The 19332-nt window shown below is 38.7% G+C and overlaps 2 protein-coding genes across 2 annotated transcripts in view; one reads left to right on the top strand and one right to left on the bottom strand.

Moving 5' to 3' along the window:
- The window catches only part of Skp2 (S-phase kinase associated protein 2), a 28764-nt gene extending 19709 nt beyond the window's left edge, over window positions 1–9055 (bottom strand). Inside the window, exons 1-2 of the mRNA XM_076856195.2 lie at window positions 8887–9055; window positions 8118–8389 (exon numbers count right to left, since the gene is read on the bottom strand). Coding sequence (XP_076712310.1) covers window positions 8118–8389; window positions 8887–8930 — 316 coding nt within the window. The 5' untranslated portion in view covers window positions 8931–9055. The remainder of the gene's footprint in view (window positions 1–8117; window positions 8390–8886) is intronic.
- Window positions 9056–9266: 211 nt separating this feature from the next.
- The window catches only part of Lmbrd2 (LMBR1 domain containing 2), a 50422-nt gene continuing 40356 nt past the window's right edge, over window positions 9267–19332 (top strand). Inside the window, exon 1 of the mRNA XM_076857376.2 lies at window positions 9267–9442. The gene's annotated coding sequence lies outside the window, so the exon portion shown is untranslated. The remainder of the gene's footprint in view (window positions 9443–19332) is intronic.

The following is a 19332-nucleotide window of genomic DNA, read 5'->3' as shown; positions in this document are numbered from 1 at the left end:
AGTTTGAGAATTATTGTACTGAGGAAGAAGCCCAACTTTGATTAGAGTCCCAGCTAGATTGCCCTGACTACTGTGAATTTAGGTAAGTTACTTAATCTTTCTGGGCCTTGATGTTCCATCTACAGGAATGAGAATAAATAGATTTATCTTGCAAAACCATGAAGATAAAATGATGTATGAGCAAGGATAAAATGATGCAGCAGAGAGCTAGTCAATTATTCTCACCTCTATTCCTCTCTTTCCCTCATTAAATCTGCATGTTTTCCTTTTATGACAATGTCTTCTTTTCAATACGTGCTTTAGTTTTTTAAAACAGGCGAAAATACAAGATCTGAAGAGAGTTGACAAGAGCTGCACAGTGTGATTCACCAAAATCTCATATCTGCCTCCTAAGTTTGAGATTCCCGGAGACAGACTCTGAGAACATGACTTCCAGTCGTTTGTTTGGGAAGCAATGGAAGGAAGAAAAGAAAAAAAATGAAGAGAAACATGGAAGAGAAGGAAGCTTACTCAAGGCATGTCAATAAGTAGGTTACTGTTATGGGCAGCTGGGATTCAAATCTTCTCGGGTCTCTATGAGACTATCTGGAATTGCCCCATAGCTGTCCTGCCCAAGGGCATGGATGCTGGTATATGAGTTCATGAGGGCTATCAGTCTCTCTGCTGTTAACTCTCTAGCATTCCTGTCCAGAGAAAGCCCTCAAGCACAGAGTCACAATGCCAGAAAGCCTCTGGCATTACAGGAATGGTGAGCTTCATGGGGGCTGTGGACAGGGCGCCAAGAGTGTCCACTGAAGATGGGTGGGAAAGGAAATTAAGAAAGCTTGCTGAGCAATGCAAGGAAGGTAAGATAAAAAATACAAAATAAAAAATAAAATACAAGTTTGGTGCTTTTAATTTTATTGGAAAGATGTAAGAAATCAGGAAAAAACAGAAGAGCAATAGGAAACAGTTAATTTAAACTGCTAGGAGGAAAATGGAGCCATAACGATGAAGGTAGAGCTAGCACACCCAGGCCATGAAGCCCAGCACACAAGAGAACAATCTGGAGTTAGGAGGCTTTGTGCTGCAACTTCTGTCTCCAACTGCTTGGCTCCTCCTCCTCCTCCAGACTTCAGCTCAAATAGCACTTGCTCAGAGAAGCATTCCCAGGTCACCAACAAAGCCCTACGCCCAGGCTTCCACATTCAGCACCTAACACAATGCCCGGCACATCAATGGCACTTGATAAGTATTTATGAAATACAATATACCTTTTATTCCCCTTTAATCTGCTGCAGTCTGGCTGGGCACAAAATAACCGAGCGGCCATGGCCTCGAAGCTCTTGTAGGTTCAAACAGGAACTCCTTTATTGCCCTGAACTCCCGCGAACGCCACCCACACCAGCTTAACTTAATTATCATCATCTTAATGGCTCGCTGGTGTCACCTCTCAACCACTCCTTCTGGTAATATGCCAAGCGCCATTCCAACTGGCTGTGGCTCTCAGTGTTCATCCAAGCTATAAATGTGCTAATTTTCTTAATGTGACTGGTTAATCTTCATTAAACAATAAATACATGCCCAGTGCCTAAAGCCCAACACTGAATATTAGAAACTGCCTAACTGGTATTTCACAAAGGAATGATCCATACCCCAAAGAATGCTGGCTTTAATTTAAATATAAGCCTGTTAAGACCAGTTTCCTCGTTTGTAAAATGATAAGGTTGGCCTGTGACTCCACTTTCAAAGACATGACAGTGCTGGGAGCTAGTTAGAAATCACAGCTCCTGCCCAGTGGCCTCATTAGGAGATGAACTAATAAACAAATACATAACCTAACAATTAAAACTGCCACCTACTGGAAGCCCTAAAAAGTCTCAGGCATTTATGGAAGAACAGTGATGCAATCTTTGGAGCAACCTGTGTATTATCATCTGTGGGGAAATTTATCTTAGGGGGGGTTAAATAACTTCACCAAGGTAACATCAACTCTTAGGGGGCAGAGGAAAGAAACTTGGGTTTCCAAACTACCCTACCTCACTGTGAGGTGCAGTCACAAGAAGTGGGAAGCCTGATGACCTGCCAGGTGGCAGAGGCACTGTAGGTGGAGGTATAGTACCTGCAAAGGGATAGCATGGCACCCTTTGCATATGGAGGGGATGAGGCTGAAGACAAACCACAGAGAACGACTTCCTCTACCAGTAGTCTTTGGAAGAGAGGGGGAGGGGCTTCAAGAGAAGATGAAGCTATGACAAAAGGGACATGATCACCCAATTAGTGCATGGCAGAGTGGGAATTTAAATCCAGGTCTGACTTTGAAACATGAACCCTTTCTACCTCCTTCATACTCTTAAGAGTTTATGTTTTCCTGTTGTGAACAGTACTTGATTTATTCTAAAAGTTTAGCAAAGGTGAGAATTAAATTATGACTTACTATGGAAAAAGAAATCAATCAGGGCTAGCAAGAGATCAGTGGAGGGAGAGGGAGCAAAACGCAAAGATGCTGAGAGTTCCAAAGGGTTTGCCACCGAATGGAAGAAGCAACAGCTCAGGACGTACAGTCTCAGCTAAAAGCCAAGCATCCAGGGCTCCACTCAGCTGACCACAGAGCATAATTCACAGGGCCCCTGTGTTGGGGTGCAACAGCCTGGAACTGGCTGCTGTCTGAGCAGACAGGCAGAAGTTTGTCTTCAGTAGCTGCTCTAATGGCTGGCATCCAGGATGTGATATGCTTAATCTAATTTTACTTCCCATATTTAATTCTCAAAACATCAGCCATCTGTTTCCTGGATTCTTGACTACATTGCTGCCTGGTCTGTTTGCTGAGAGAGGAAGGGAAAATCTAGGTCTTTTCTCCACTCGCTTCTGCTTAACCCACTGAAGCTACATACTGATTAAAGCTGTACACAATGATAAAGATTCCAATCTTAAAAGACATGGACAACAGCAAAACATGCTTCCCAGCCAGACCAGGGCAAAAACTGGCCAGAGCAGAGAGCTTGCTGATCACCCTCACCCAACACTTTCTAATTTCTCCTCAGACACAGACCCAGCTTCCCATACCGCTGTAACCCATCATCTTCCACGTCTCCTCTGGAAAGAGGGAGGGGCTTATAGGAGTTTTCTTTCCTTTTTTTGATGGTGCTGGGGATTGAACCCAGGGCCTTATGCATGTAAAGCAAGCACTCTATCAACTGAGCTATATCCCCAGCCCTATAGGAGAGTTTTCTATGCATTTGATCTTTGCAATATAGTTAACACCTCTTACTTGAACTATTTATTTCTCAGAATATCTCCAACACTCAAACAGAAAATTCAAAGTAATCTTAACTACCTCCCAAATTTCAACTTTTAAAAAAAATTGCTTCTCTCTTGAAGGCATCAATAATCAAATTATACTTGCAAGAGAAGCAGGCATCCTGATGCTCATGGCTGCTGTGTTTTTTAAAGGGAGGGGGGTTCACTTAATGATTGCTTTTCTGCCTTGTTTTAAGTAGCAACACCCCGTGCTTCCATTCTAGGGAACTACACACAGATTTTGCCATCCTGGATAAGCTCTCCTTCCTCTTCCCACAAACAATGAAGAGAAAATGAGATTGTGCTAGCTTTTGACATTTTTGGTATTCTTATTTTTTGGCTAGATGGGCCAAAGAGCAGAACTGAAAAACTAAACAGGGGTCCCCAGTGCACGCCTTGGCCCACAACCCTTTATTTCTATGAAAAGCTTGCTCAACCCTGGGGGATGCAAGGAGTTACAAAGAAACAGTAGAAACTAGGATTTGGGGAATCAGGTACAAAATAGAAGCTCTGAGAGCAGGATCTTTCATTTATGTTCATGTCTTTATTCCCAATTTCTATAGTGATGCTCGATAAATGTTTGCTGAATGAATGGAAAACAGAAAACAAAGCAAGATGACTTGAAGGGTTCCATAAAAAGTCTCCTATGTAACTACAATTTTGGAACTGTTGACTGAGACTCATTGATAGGTAGTGAAATCAACTTAGTAAGTTTAACTAGTAACTAGAAAGAAATTTCATTAAAGAATGGAATAGAACAGAATAGAAAATATCTTGGTAAGGAGGTATATAGTTTTGTGAAACTCTCATTTCATGTAAACACCCAGGATTGCAATATACTTCTTCTTGGTTAAAAACAAAAAGTTGGGGATGACCATTTGCCCTGGGGTATTGAAACACAGATTCCCAGGCTCAAGGACTTCTTGATTCATAATCTTAGGAATTTTGCACTTTGAACCAGTTCCCTTGAGGATTCTGATATACTCTGAACTTTAGAGTCTCCAAACTAAGAACCTTTGGAGGGTCTGGAATTTTGAGCAGTCTAACAGCCATGGAAGAGCTGAGCCACAAATTAGTTCAACCACATTTTCATGGTCATCACCTGTTTAAAGGCCAGGAAAAGGCATTTAATAAGCATAAATAAAATGTGACTGTCATCTTTTCACTTATAACTGGCCTCATTGCTAGGCTGTTTCTCCATAACTCTTTTCATACACGGGCCCCAAGGGCTAACCAGACCTGTTCTGGCACAAGTTGGCCACATAACTTTAATCTTTGAAAATAAACAGATGAAGAGGATTTAATTGCCAGATGTGAGGCTGGAATGGGGCCTGCAAAAAGACAATGCTTAGCAAAGAACTAACAAAAACTTAAACTCTGGACCAGTCATCAGATCTCTATGTACAGCAGGTGTGGCCTTTCCTACCCTAATCCTGGCAGAGCTATTAGCCACCTGTCCTGACAACTGCAGACAAAACTCCCTGGAATGAGGATCCAGCTACACTGGAGGCCTAAGCTTCCAGAGGCCATGAGGAATCCTCTACACCAGCTGTCCCTCACTCTGTATCACTGGGCCCACTCCCCCAACCCATCCATAGCAACTGACCAATCCACATGGAAGTCCATGTACATACAAATGTGTCCTGTTGCCTCCCCTGTTTCTCTCAGGTGATACCAAACATAAGTCAGTTTGTTCTCTTTCACTTCAGACATATATTTATTTAGTTGATTTTAAAATCTAGACTCCCTGATCAGAAAATTTTCAGCTCCTCTCTTTCCTTGGAACCTCCATTTTTGCTGAGGGGAAAGAGGACTGCCCACAACAACCCAATGGAAATTAAGTTACTTTTGCATAAGGGGCTCCCTCTCTCTGGCTCTCCAGAACACTCACTGTTTGAGCTACTCATCTGCGGCTGGTGTTAGCTACAGCCACATATTGCCGTGTATAAGTTGCTTTTATTTATTATCTTTTCTCTTTGTTTGAAATTCCTAGGAGATAGCATCATCCTTTATACTTCTGTCTGGTTTCAGTGCCTTGCTTAAATATATTTTTAGGAGTTGGAGTCGTAGCTCAGTGGTAGAGCGCTTACCTAGCACATGTAAGACACTGGGGTTCGATCCTCAGGACCGCATAAAAATAAATAAATAAAATAAAGTTATTATGTCTATCTACAACTATATTTTAAAAATGTCTTTTTATTTATATTTGTATATATGAATGTGGAATGACATATAGCAATCAAATTGCATTGGATAAGTTGATCAAAATACGTTCATCTTAGCAGAAAGTATCTTTCACCATGTTTGGTCAGTTAAGCACCAAATTGCCAGTGCTACATTGCAGACACTAAAAATAGCACATAACATTAAATTTTAAAGATAAAAAGTCTATATTTCTAGGATCAGACTAACAGTATAATGGTTAAAAACCAAAAACAGTCTCTCAAATAGGTGTCAGAAATTTTGGTGACTAATAGTAACTGGGTTTACTTATGGAGCATTATGTGTCAGCAGCATACTAAGAGCTTTATTTATGTGCAGCCTCAGTCTTCACAGCAACCTAGGAAGTGGGAATTATTATTCCATTTCACAGGCCTTGAAACTATAACTCAGAGTTCCAACACCTTTCCAATGCAGGTAAACAGCAAAATAAGGATTCAAATTCAGATTTACCAGACCTCATCACAACCTTCTACCGTCTCTCCCAATTACTCGAAATCTTGGTATGGATTTTCATGCCATAAGTTGGACAAGGCTCTCTTTTCTAAAGAAAGGGTTGAGGAAACAGACTTTTTTAAAGCAAACAAGCAATCAACTCATCAACTCTTCTGCAAACAAAGCCACACAGGAGAACTTAGAGATGTACTTATTTACCTTGGCTCTTATTTCTTTAATCTGTCTTCTCCATCATCACTAACCCAATTTCAGTTTAGACTCCAATCACCTCTTCCACAGATAATTCAACAGCCTCCTGATTCTATTGTCTCTAATGTCAGAATATATCCAGAATCTGATTACTGCTGATCCTCCCCCACACATCTTGACTTTTATCCTCCATCCCAGGCAGTTTAGTCTGAGCAAACCAGAGTTTTTTCAAAAGGTTCCACAGGGTTGCATCACAGCTCTGCTCAACACCACCTCTAGCCTCTCCTCCCCCTATGCTTTTCTTTCCCACTGTTGGTATAAGGCTTCCTTCTTGTTCCTTGGGCAAACATGTCATCCATTTCTCCAGGATCTTGCAAGAGTTGTTCCTTTTACCTGGGGCTCTTTCCTCCAAGATATTTGCATGGCATAGTCCCTCACCTCCTTTATGCCTTTGCTTAAAGGCCACTGTCTAACCGAGGCTTTCCCTCAGTCTCCTATTTAAAACTGCAATCTACCTTCCACCCCAGGACTTCCGCTCCCTCCTGGCTTGCTCTAATTTCTGTTTTTAGGCATCATACTTATCACTTTCTAACAATACAGCATGAAATACCACATTTATTATGTTTATTGTGCTCCCTCACTACAATGAATGTTCCACGAGGGTAGGGATGTTTGCTCAGTGTTATATTCTCAGCACCTAGAACAATGCTAAGCACATAGTAGGTGCTTAGCAAATATTGCTGAATTAATGTTTTAAATGACTTATTAGCAAGCAAAATTCATTACCCCCGGTCAATGTTCTATGTTTACCCCATGGCTTTGAGTACTCCAGGGTTCAGGGTTCTGTCCACCCTGAGGCATTCATTCACTTGCTTAAGAAACCAGGAAATGGGGAGCTACTAAAAAGAGAATAAGCTGAGCACAGAGGTGAAAGTCTGTAAGCTATTAAGCAGCTGGGGAGGCTGAGGCTGGAGGATCACAAGTTCAAAGCCCAGGCTCAGTAATTTAGTGAGGCCCTAAGCAACTTAGCAAGACCCTATCTCATTAAAATAAAAAATAGTCTGGGTATGGTGGTACATGCCTATAATCCCAGCTGCTCCAGAGGCTGAGAAGGGAGGATCGAAAGTTCAAAGGCAGCTTCAGCAACTTAGTGAGACCCTGTTTCAAAATAAATACAGCTGGGGATGTGGCTCAGTGATTAAGTGCCCCTGGGTTCAATCCCGGATACCAAAAGTCAATCAATCAATAAGTAGAATAATATACGGTGACTTCTCTTTTGGTCAATCCATTCCAACTCTGGGGAATGGACCTGGGGAAACGAAGGTGGAAATCATGAGTCCATGACAATAATTCAGTCAAAATGAGGAGAACTTGAGAAATATTTACTAGACAAGAGGGAAAGATACAAAGATTGATTAGACATTGGGAAAGGTGAAAAATCAGGTTTCATCTTCTGTATTGGGTGACTGAAAGGATAATGCCACAGTAATGGAGATGAACATTCCAGGAGAAGCCCATTTGGGCGTGGACCTGGGAGACAATTTTCACCGCTTTGAATAACATTCACTTTAGCAATCTATTGACAAATAGCTAATGTGATTAAGGCAGAAAGCTTAATGAAGAAAAAAGCAGCAATTATAAACAAAAGGGATCCTAAAAGAAGATCATTGTTTATGTTCCCATTTATCAGTGGTACTGAGCTGGACTTTGGGCAGGCAGATGCCCTTCTAAGGAAAAAGGCAGCAAAGTCTTTTCATGGGTTAAAAGTTTCAAGTAGATTGTGCATTAGAAGACTTAGAGACTTGGAAAGATTTCAGTAGATTTGAATTAGCATTGGTCCCACATTATTGGAAAATAACTTTTAACTAAGTAATTCTGAAAGAAAAATTTAAAAGATCCCCCAGCGAAGGGTTACCAACAAAACAATCCAATCTACCCTTTATATAACTGACAGTTTTCCCCTCATCTCTTACCGGGGAAGTTCTCTCGATTGAGTTTAGGCCTGCGGATGATCACAAAGTCTTTGTCACTCCCTTTGCTTTTCAGCCGTTTCCGTGTGGGGCTCTGAGGATGGCCCAGGTTAGAGAGCAGTTCCTGGGGGATGTTCTCACTGTCCACCTCCTCCTTCTCTAGGGCGGAGACCCCCATGCCTGACAGCAGCTCAGAAGTCTTGCTAGAATCCCATCCCCACGTGAAGCTGGTGGTAACGTTGCTACTCTGGTCCGGAATCTCCTGGAGGTGCTTCCTGCAGAAGGGCACAATACCCCATTCCTTTCGAAAGCACACCCCTAAAAAAGTCCAAGGTAGGCATGCAAGAAGTAACAAATTATGGGTTGTAGAAAACTTTCAAAGCAGCTAAAAGAATTGCATTTGTTAAGTGCCTTCAGCGAGTTCCCAAGAATGAAAGGAAAAACGGGGTGGGGGTGGGGGAGAGATCCAAAAGGAGTTTTGATTTAGGATCCCGTACAAGGCCTCAAGAATTTCTTCCCGTGGAGGGAACAAGGAAAGAGGAAGAGCAATGTGAGTGAATGAAAATGGTAGGAGAAAAACCCATTTGGAGACGCCAAATAAAACTGCACGCTGATCCTCGCTCTAAAACATCCATCCATCCATTTCCCCCCAAAAGGTGCTCTAGGCAACAATACAGCATTAGTAACAATCTTAGCAAAAGTAGCAACATGCGCGGCCTAAAAGAATTGAGAGGGTCCATTCATGCTCTGCCCTCTTCTGCAGTCAGCTTACCTGTGCATGGCGTCCACTGGTTCGGGAGTTTTAAATACCTGCATTAATTGCACAACTGCCCGCCTCCCAGATTCCCGCTTTGGCGCGCTACAGCTCCCAGCGTGCGGTTCCAGCCCCCAGCAGCCAGACCCGCGCACTCTAGCAACGTTCCATTCCTGCAGCGCGCGCAGGGCTCTCCTGCCCGCTTTCCACCGCGGCCTCCGCGGCCCTGCAGCCTGCTGGGAATTGTAGTTCCTGGCCTATCTCGCAGTCCGACGAACTCTCTCCTACTTCCTTCCCCTGAGATTTTCCCCGCCTTGCAAATACCCACAATCCCCCGCGGAGCAGGGCAGGAAAACACCCAGAGTAGGCGGGGAAACGGAAGTGGGCGGAGCTCCGGCTGACTGGGAAATGTCAGCTGCTTGACTGTGGACGAGTTTTCCTTTCCCGGGAATCCGAAGGCCTTCTGGTGACCGCCACCGCCGTCGCCTGTGCTCGTGGGTCTCAGACCCTGGACGGCTGTGGCGGACGTGGAGCTTCCCTGTCCTTTCCAGACGCTGTCTGGCGAGATCGGACGGTGAGCCTTAGTGGGAGCTGTGAGGCGCGATGGGGTCTGGGGTCCGGGCGAGCGCAGGTAGAGATAAAGGGGGTCCCTGGAAGTCTCTGAACGGCCTATGTCGCGAGGCCCACCTCCCTGGCCTGAATGGAGGCAGCAGCCAGACCCGCCGGTCAGGTGAGAAACTGCAAGCCGCCGTGTCACACCTGCCAGTCCCTTTGCCAGGAAGCTTGTTTCTCCACCAGGAAGATCCTTACCTCATCTATAAAGTAGGCACCGCGACAGCGACGCAGCTCTCACGGGCTTGGAGTGAGGATCACTTCAGATAACGTGTGTGAAAGCCTTGTGTAAACTAAAGCGCAGATGAACTAGAAGCGGTGGTTTAATTTTAGGGGAGCCAGACACCACAATGGTTCCTGTGGGGGGTGGGAAAGCTGGGTATCACCTTAAAGGCTTGACCAGCCTCATAAATTCTAGCAAGCGAACAAATAAGATTACGGTGTGAATGCAAAGGGCTGTGCGAAGCAGAGGGCCACCGGAAAGCTATTCGGGTGCTCTGGCTCCACCTGCTGCGTGCATTTGCGTCTCAGCTTAAAAGGGAGCTGCATTTAGCATATCTCTGAATAGAGGAGGTTGGGGGTGGTTACAGTAGGGAGCTTGCGGTATTTCAGGTAGGATGACCATGCGAAATTCATTGTGCACACTGTATTATAACTGTGACCCCGGGAAAACAGTGAGAGAGGAAAAGGGGATAAATCCCCATCCTAATAAAAAATAAAGAGCATTTATAAGGTTCAGAAGTAAGCAAGCCAGCTTCATTACAAACATATTAGAATATTAGTTCATATGCTGTATGACATAACGTTGTGTTTCTTTGAAGAAGAAGGTGGGGGGGAAGAACCTTCCTTTCTCAGGTATATGCTTGTTTTTCAAGCTTGACCCTTGGCTTGAAAATTAACTGTTACCTCTCCATAGAGGAAGAAATTCTAACACTTTTTGTTCTTGAAAGTAGGTGAGAGTGGTGTAAAGAGAAGATCTGTTCACAAATTGATGTTAATTGAAACGATATGAAGAATACTGAGCTCATTGTTCAGAATTCATTAAATAACTTTACTATATGGAAAATATTTTAAAATGCAACCTTCTGTTTTTTGACATAAAGTAACCTGTATGTTACTTTGGAGAAAGCAGTCACCTTAGTTTAACTCTATCTACATCCTTTCCCTTAAGATTGCAACTCACTAGGTAAATGTTTTAGCAAAAACATAAAATCAAACAAAAGCCAAAAAACCCCACACAAAACCATATAATAAATACATGTACACATCCATACACACACCCATATGTTCAAAAAGAGCTAGAATATGTGTGATAGCTGAATTAGTGGACACTAAGTCCTTTCTGGAGCTCAAGGTAGAGCCTGTTAACTTTGAAAATTAGAATGCATTTTGCCTTGGTAACAAATATTTAAACTTGTTAGTGTGTGAGAGAGTATATGTGTATGTGTGTGTGTGTGTGTGTGTGTGTGTGTTATTGATTCCCTCTAATTGTGGTCTTAATAAGTAAAAGTTTAAATAGGTACACATGACTTTTTAAACATACATAAATTATGTTGATTTTTTGATTTGAAATTACTAGCTACATAGAGACAGCTATCTGATCCCTTTTTTAAAAGTATTGCATTGTGATTATTACTAATGTATCAAATTTTAGTTTCCTGATTAATATTGTTAGTTTAATCTTATTTGGCATACTGCATATACCATATTTCTAGTATTAGAATTGATAGATCAGTATCCAAAAGAGTTACATTTTTTATAACTGCAAATGACATTAGGGTAAGTAAAAGTTTGGAATACTCTGGGAACTTCAGATAGAATTAAAAGTTACTTTGTAAATCAGAAAAGTGTTTATCATGTAACATCAGATGCTTGGAAACAGCAAGAGTGATATCATTTATGCATAGTCAAAATCACAGCATAGTTACAAATTGATCAATATTAGTAGGCCTTAGGAGGGGCCTAAAAGGACTGGCAACCATAAATAATTACTAGCATAAATTTCTAGTAGTTGTTAGTTTCAGTTTTGATTATCAATTATTATAAAAGAGATTTCATTTAAGTAGAAGAATGATGTGCTTTTACCTTAATGCCATCATAGCATGAAGTGAATTTTAAAATTTGTTTAGTTTTATTCTCACATTATTTAGTTTCAGGCACCAAAGACTGAGGGAAATTACAAAGCAAAAGTTTTCACCTGTCAAATTTCAAAAAGATCCTTTTCCCTTGATTAGTTTTAAACTAGACCTTTAGTTATTTTCAATTTAATGCTGTGTGATGGACAGATACTGGGGAAAGAACAAAAGGGTTCTCCTTTGCTCTGTTTTCTTTTCTACATTTCCTGTGTAGATGAGACATATATTTCTATAAATCAATTAAAGTTACAATACCTGAAAAGTAAAAAGTTGTACATTAAACAAGATTTTCTTAGCATTTTGTCTTGTATATCTAAAAGAATAATTAATAGGAGAATGATTTTTTAATTTGTCCACTAGAAAACTGAACTAAAGAAGTTATTTAAACAATTTAAATTACAGCAAGAAAGGATATCTTGATCGGAGATGAGACATGTAATTGCCATCCAAACTGGATTGCAATCCAAGTCAGGATGCCTCTGGCTTTGCTACTTACTGGCTATGGGAACTTGGGCAAAGTACTTATTCATTCTGTGCCATTTTTCCCTTTATTAAGCAAGGATACCATCCTTTCTTACTAGATTGTGAAATTTTGTTGGATTAAGCATAGTAAGTGCTAGCACCATGCTTTGAATATGGCAGACACATACTAAATGTCAGTGCTTCCTTTTTTAAAAATTACTTTGTTATTAAGAAGGATTCTAAGGTTTATTATGTATTGAAGTAAGACTACAATTTATATACCTGGAATCTTAAGAATTTGTTAAGTTTTTGCTTTTCTTACCTACCTACCTGGTTGCTGTCTTCCCTTTCATGCCTTGCTGAAGGTGAAACAAATTATAATGTATCTCTCTTTATAAGTTGCTTGGAGGGGCTCCTTACACTTTGGAATTCAGGTTACTTGGTTGGTTTGCCCACTAAGCTCTTAGATGGTTTCAAAACATACTATGACTTTTTTCTCATTTTTAGAATGATAGTGATAGTCTATTATGGTATTCTACATCCTAAAATGAACTTTCTCAAAACTCAAGATATTTAAATATGAAAATAATGATTATGTTAAGCAAGACTTAAAGTTTCATTGGCAATAGAGAATTGTTGACATTATTATTCACTTCTAGTTCTGATTCTTTTTATTTTTCATTATTAGGATCTTGAGGTATCTCAAGATCATTATTATTGATTGTCTGAGTAAAGATACCTATTTAACACTGAGTCTGATGAATCATTAGATTCATTCATTCAAATTTGAGTTTTTTTTCATTCAGTTTCAGAATCTTTGGTTTATTTTTTTTTCTAATTTGTTATAGCAGAATGCAATTCAATTCATTTTACACAAATAGAGCACATTTTTTCATGTCTGGTTGTACACAAAGTGGAGTCACAACATTTGTGTTTTCATACATGTACTTAGAGTAATGATGTCTGTTTCATTCCATCGTTATTCCTACCCCCATGCTCCCTCCCTACCCCTCCCTTCCCTTTGTTCTATCTGAAGTTCATCTATTCCTCCCATGCTCCCCACCCCACCATCCCCATTCTAAATCAGCATCCTTATATCAGAGAAAACATTCCACATTTTTTTGAGGGGGGATTGGTTTACTTCAACTAGCATAATATTCTCCAATTCCATCTATTTACCTGCAAATGCCATGATTTTATTCTCTTTTAATGATGAGTAACATTCCATTGTGTATATATACCACATATTCTTTATCCATTCATCTACTGAAGGGTATCTAGGTTAGTTCCACAATTTAGCTATTGTGAATTGTGCTGTTATAAACATTGATGTGGCTGTATCCCTGTGGTATGCTGTTTTTAAGTCCTTTGGGTATAAACCCAGGAGAGGGATAGCTGGGTCAAATGGTGGTTCCATTCCCAGTTTTCCAAGGAATCTCCATACTGCTTTCCATATTGCCTGCACCAATTTGCAGTCCTAACAGCAAAATGAGTGTACCTTTTTCTCCACATCCTCGCCAACACTTGTTGTTGTTTGTATAGCTGCCATTCTGACTGGAGTGAGATGAAATCTTAAAGTAGTTTTGATTTGCATTTCTCTAATTGCTAGAGATGTTGAACATTTTTTTCATATATTTGTTGATTGATTGTATAACATCTTCTGAGAAGTTGATTGTATAACATCTTCTGTTCTGTTCCTTGGTCCATTTATTGCTTGGGTTATTTTGGGTGTTAAGATTTTTGACTTCTTTATATATCCTAGAGATTAGTGCTCTATCTGATGTGCATGTGGTAAAAATTTGCTCCCATTCTGTAGGCTCTCTATTCACTTCACTAATTTTTTATTTTGTTGAGAAGAAGCTTTTTAGTCTGAATCCATCCCATTTATTGATTCTTGATTTTAATTCTTGTGCTATAGAAGCGTTTTTGTTTTCTTCTTTTTTTGGGTTTAAAATTTTTTTAATTTGCTCTACTTAGTTATACAAATAGACAGTCAAATGCATTTAGACATCAGAATCCATTTCAATTGACTGTACAAAGATGGAGTGCAACATTTCAATTCTTTGGTTGTACCTGGTATAGTGATGCACCATTTGTGCAATTATATGTGTACCTGGGGTAATGATGTCCCATTTCATTTCACCATCTTTCCTATTCTCATAATTCCTTCGCACTGTCTTCTTTACCCAATCTAAAGTTCTTTCATTCTTTTTATGGTCCCTCCTCTATCATAGATCAACATCCATTAATCAGAGAAAACACTTGGCCTTTAAGCTTTTTGGGATTGGCTTACTTTGCTTAGCATAATATTCTCAAGCTTCATCCATTTAACTGCAAATGCCATAATTTTATTCTCTTTTAATGCTGAGTAATATTCCTTTGTGTATATATACCACAGTTTATTCCTTTGTGTATATATACCACAGTTTCTTTATCCATTAGTCTATTGATGGGCATCTAGGTCGGTTCCATACTTTAACTATTGTGAATTCCGCTGCTATAAACATTGGTGTGGCTGATTTAAAGTCCTTTGGGTATAGACCGAAGAGCAGGATAGCTGGGTCAAATGGTGGTTCCATTCCAGGTTTCCTGAGGAATCTCCATACTGCTTTCCAAAGTGGTCATACCAATTTGCAGTCCCACCAGCAATGTGATTGTACCTTTTTCCCCACATCCTATCCGGATAGGAGTCTTATTAAGGAAGTTGGGACCTAATCCCACATGATGGAGATTTGGGCCTACTTTTTCTTCTATTAGATGCAAGGACTCTGGTTTAATTCCTCGTCCTTGATCCACTTTCAATTTAGTTTTGTGTATGGTGAGGGATAGGGGCTTAATTTTATTTGTTACATATGGATTTCCAGTTTTCCCAGCACCATTTGTTGGAGAGGCTATCTTTTCTCAATTTGTATTTTTGGTGCTTTTGTCTAATATAAAATAACTGTATTTATATAGGTTTGTTTCTGTGTCCTCTATTCTGTACCATTGGCCTACAAGTCTGTTATGGTGCCAATACCATGCTGTTTTTGTTACTATAGCTCTGAAAGGTCTGGTGATGCCACCTGCTTCACTCTTCTTGCTGAGGATTGCTTTAGTATTTTGGGTCTCTTATCTTTCCAGATGAATTTCATGACTGCCTTTTCTTTTTCTGTGAGGAATGTCATTTGGAATTTGATTGGAATTGCATTAAATCTATATTGTGCTTTTGGTAGTATGGTCATTTTGACAATATTAATTCTGCCTATTTAAGAACAAGTAGATCTTTCCATCTTCTAAGGTCTTCTTTAATTTCTTTCTCCAGCATCCTTTAGTTTTCATTGTAGAAGTCTTTCACCTCTTTCATTAAGTTGATTCCCAAGTTTTTTTTTTTTTTTTTTGAGGCTATTGCAAATGGGGTAGTTTTTCTAGTTTCTCTTTCTGAGGCTTTGTCACCGATGTACAGAAATGCCTTTAATGTATGAGTGTTGATTTTATATCCTGCTACTTTGCTGAATTCATGTATTAGATCTAGAAGTATTCTGGTGGAATTTTTTTGGGTCTTCTAGGTATAGAATCATATCATCAGCAAATAGTGATAATTTGAGATCTTCTTTTCCTATCCATATCCTTTAATTTTCTTTCATCCTTCTAATAGCTCTGGCTAGTGTTTCAAGAACTATGTTAAATAGAAGTGTGAAAGAGAGCATCCCTGTAAAATCTTTGATTTTGACAAAAATTTTGTCATTTTTTTTGTTTACATTCTCATCAATTGCTATTAATTCTTTCTCATTTTAAACACTGGGGTTCTTGAAATTCTAAAGTTATCTTAACCTTTAAATCTTCCATTTGGAGTATACTTAGCCTAAAGAATCATTATCAACCATAAAAGGGTAAGGAACTAGTACTCTAAGTAACATTAGCAAGCTGATTATTAAACTATAATAAAAGCATTTGACAGTAATATTAAATAATATCTTGATGATTGGAAAAAGCCTGAATTAGATTTTATTGATTTAGGCTTTTGGAACTGATGTTTTGAAGGTATGATCTGCCTCTTGTCAGAAACTAAAATTTGACAGAATGAGTGAATTGGCATTTTTAAGTAAAATTACTTGTTGCGTTGGTGTTAATGCCAAACTATGATAGCTTTAAATTCTCTTTTTATTTCTACTCACCAGAAACTGAATTTTAATTTGCCTCCAGATTTCAATATCATAATCATCTTCTCTTTATTCTCCCTAAACATGTTATTGTAATATTTGGAGAATGTTAATCAACTACTGTGGTCATCAAAGACCTATTTCTCCTTTTTGCCCTTAAAATTTTTGCAAAGCTGCATGTGGTTACCATTTAGCAAATGATTTATAATTGTCCACTTCTTTTTTGATTGTGTGCCTAGGAGAATGATATTTTCTTTCTATGTAGCATTGATGAGTCAGGCACACCTTCTCCACACAACTCTTGAGATGTGTTCTGTCTCTTAACAAACAGATGAAAAGGCTGTTAGGCTATCCTGCTGACCAAAAGAGATAATCCTAATTTGCTGAGAAAAACAACAGGAGCCAGGCTCATATCTTGTTCTATAGGAATATGGGAGAACCCAGACTGTGGTAACCACAGAGGATGAAAAATAAAGTTACTTACCATTTCATAGGTTTATTTAAGTTTATTTTTGTTTTTGTTTTTGGTACTGGGAATCGAACCCAGTTGCATTTCACCACTAAGTCACATCTTCAGCCCTCTTTTTTTCCCATCACCCACAGATAATCTTTATTATAATTTTGGTTGTATTTTAACAAAAGGAGGAGAATAACATTGATACTATCTGCAATATAATTTTTAAAAAATTATTTGTCCTCTTTAGTTATATGACCATAAAATATATTTTGACATATTATACATACATAGAGTATACCTTCCCATTCTTGTGATTATACATAATGTGGAGTTACGCTGGACTTGTAATCATATATGAACATAGGAAAGTTATATCTGATTATTCTACTGTCTTTCTCCTTCCCATCCTTCTTGCCTTTCCTTCCCTCCCCTTTGTCTAATCCAATGAACTTCTGTACTTCCCTTCTCCTCCTTTATTGTGTTTTAGCATCTGCATGTCAGAGAGAACATTTGGCCTTTTCTTTATCTATTTATCTGTTGAAGGGCACCTAAGTTGGTTCCATAGCTTAGCTATTGTGAATTGAGCTCCCTATTCCTTTTAAAAAATATATTTTTTTAAGTTGCTTAGGGCCTCACTAAGTTTCTGAGGCTGGCTTTGAACTTGCAATTCTCCTGCTTCAACCTCCCAAACTACTGGGATTATAGGCCTGCACCAGTGCACCTGGCCTCTATTTTGTAGGGTTTTTTGTTTTTGTTTTTTTTTTTTTTTTTTTTTTTTTTTTTTTTTTTGAGGGAACTGAGAGTAAACCTTTTAGGGTAAAACTACTCTTTTAGACCATTGAGGCAACTAATCTCCTAAATGCCCTCCATACAAAGGCAACAAAGTTTAGTAGCTAGCATTTATTTAGTACCTATTCTAATGCCTGGAATTCCTTCATGGTATTTTACTTTTATCATTTTATCCTCATAGCAACCTGTGTGAGGTGGTTATCCTCATTTTGCAGCATAAATTGCATAAAGTTATACAAGTATTAAATAGAGTTGGAATTTCTAACCCAGGTTTGCTAAGGTATAAGAAAACATTTGTATTTTAAAAGAGTTGTAATGTTAGATACTTAACACCCTTCAAAAAATTTCATTCTCTGTGTATTTTACCTTCATATTACTACATTGATTTTTAAATAAATTTAAAATTATAAAATAATATAGTTCCATTTTTAAAAACTAAAGTAACAATACATGGATCCAAAAAAGCACAAAGAAGAAATTAGAAATCATCTCTTTACTACACGGTTACAACTGCTGTCAGCATTTTGGTGTGTGTTTGTCCATGCATATGTGTGTGTTTCTTGTGTATACTCCCTACTTCTATCACTTTTTATATCTCTTAATGTGTCTCTCTGGATCTCTTCTTTTTTCTAAGTGGGGGACTCTCGTGATCTCTTTAATCATTCTCTGCATAGTTAGGTAACCCTTGACTAAGCATGGGTCCCTGCTCCTGTTAGTCATGGTCAGAGCATCAGGATAATAAGTTCTAAAACCCAAGACTGTTTTTCTCAAAAAATCTGTGGCCAATGGTGGTGGATTATTTAGTACAAATATTTAAGTTGGCCTGTTTTTATATTTAATGCTATAATGAAAAATAACATGGAAGATAAATCTTTTTTTTCTTTTTTTTTTTTTTTTGAGAATAATTTATCTGAAAAGGAATTGCTAGGACAAAGGATATGTACTTTTCAAAAGGTTTTCGATACATATTGTCAAGTTGTTATCCCCTCTAGCAATGAGGTTTTGGTTTTTTAAATCTAGGCTTGAGTTTTCTAATCTTTATTATTAAATTATACTTTAATTGAAAATTTTCAAGAAATTATATTTAATGTTAAATAACTAAATCACATGGAGAATAAGGTGCCCCTATCTTTCAACAGAAAATTGTTTTAGTTGATACATAGGACTTCATAAGGAACCCTAGAAAGTGTTATCATTTTGTGCTATAAAAATTTCTCACTTGAATTTAGATATAAGATCAAAGATACGGACTTTAAATCTATCATTTTCTCATCTCAAGTTAGGGAAACTCCAGTTTTTATCTCCAATTTCATGGGACCAGTAGGCCTCACCTATGTCATAAAAAGGCAAAAGAAGAGCTGGGGTTGTGGCTCAGCGGTAGAGCACTCGCCTAGCAGGTGTGAGGCCCTGGGTTTGATCCTCAGCACCACATAAAAACAAATAAACAAAATAAAGGTATTGTGTACAACTAAAAAATAAATATTAAAAAAAGACAAAAGAAGAAAAATAGATAATGTGGTAAACACAATAATAGACGCACAGTGATGTCTATTTCCTAATCTCTGGAACCATTAAATATAGTTAGATTATTCAGATGGATCCAATGTAATCAAATGATCCCTGAAAGGCGAACCTCTCCCAGCTTAGGGCAAAAGATACTTAACACCCTGCAAAAAATCTTTGAAATCACATAGATTTCAAGTTTGAGAAGGACTTGACAAACCATTGCTCTAAGATATACATGACCACCAAAAGGAAAAAAAAGAAAGAAGAAAAGGAAAACGGTAACTATGTAAAGAAATGGATATATTAATTAGTTTAATTATGGTATATTGACAAAACATCATGTGGTGCACCTTAAATGTATATA

Source organism: Callospermophilus lateralis, chromosome 5 (genome assembly GCF_048772815.1).
Source record: "Callospermophilus lateralis isolate mCalLat2 chromosome 5, mCalLat2.hap1, whole genome shotgun sequence".
Lineage (NCBI taxonomy): Eukaryota > Metazoa > Chordata > Mammalia > Rodentia > Sciuridae > Callospermophilus > Callospermophilus lateralis.
Note: the sequence above shows the minus strand (reverse complement) of the source record. Positions and strands in the feature narration are given on the sequence as shown.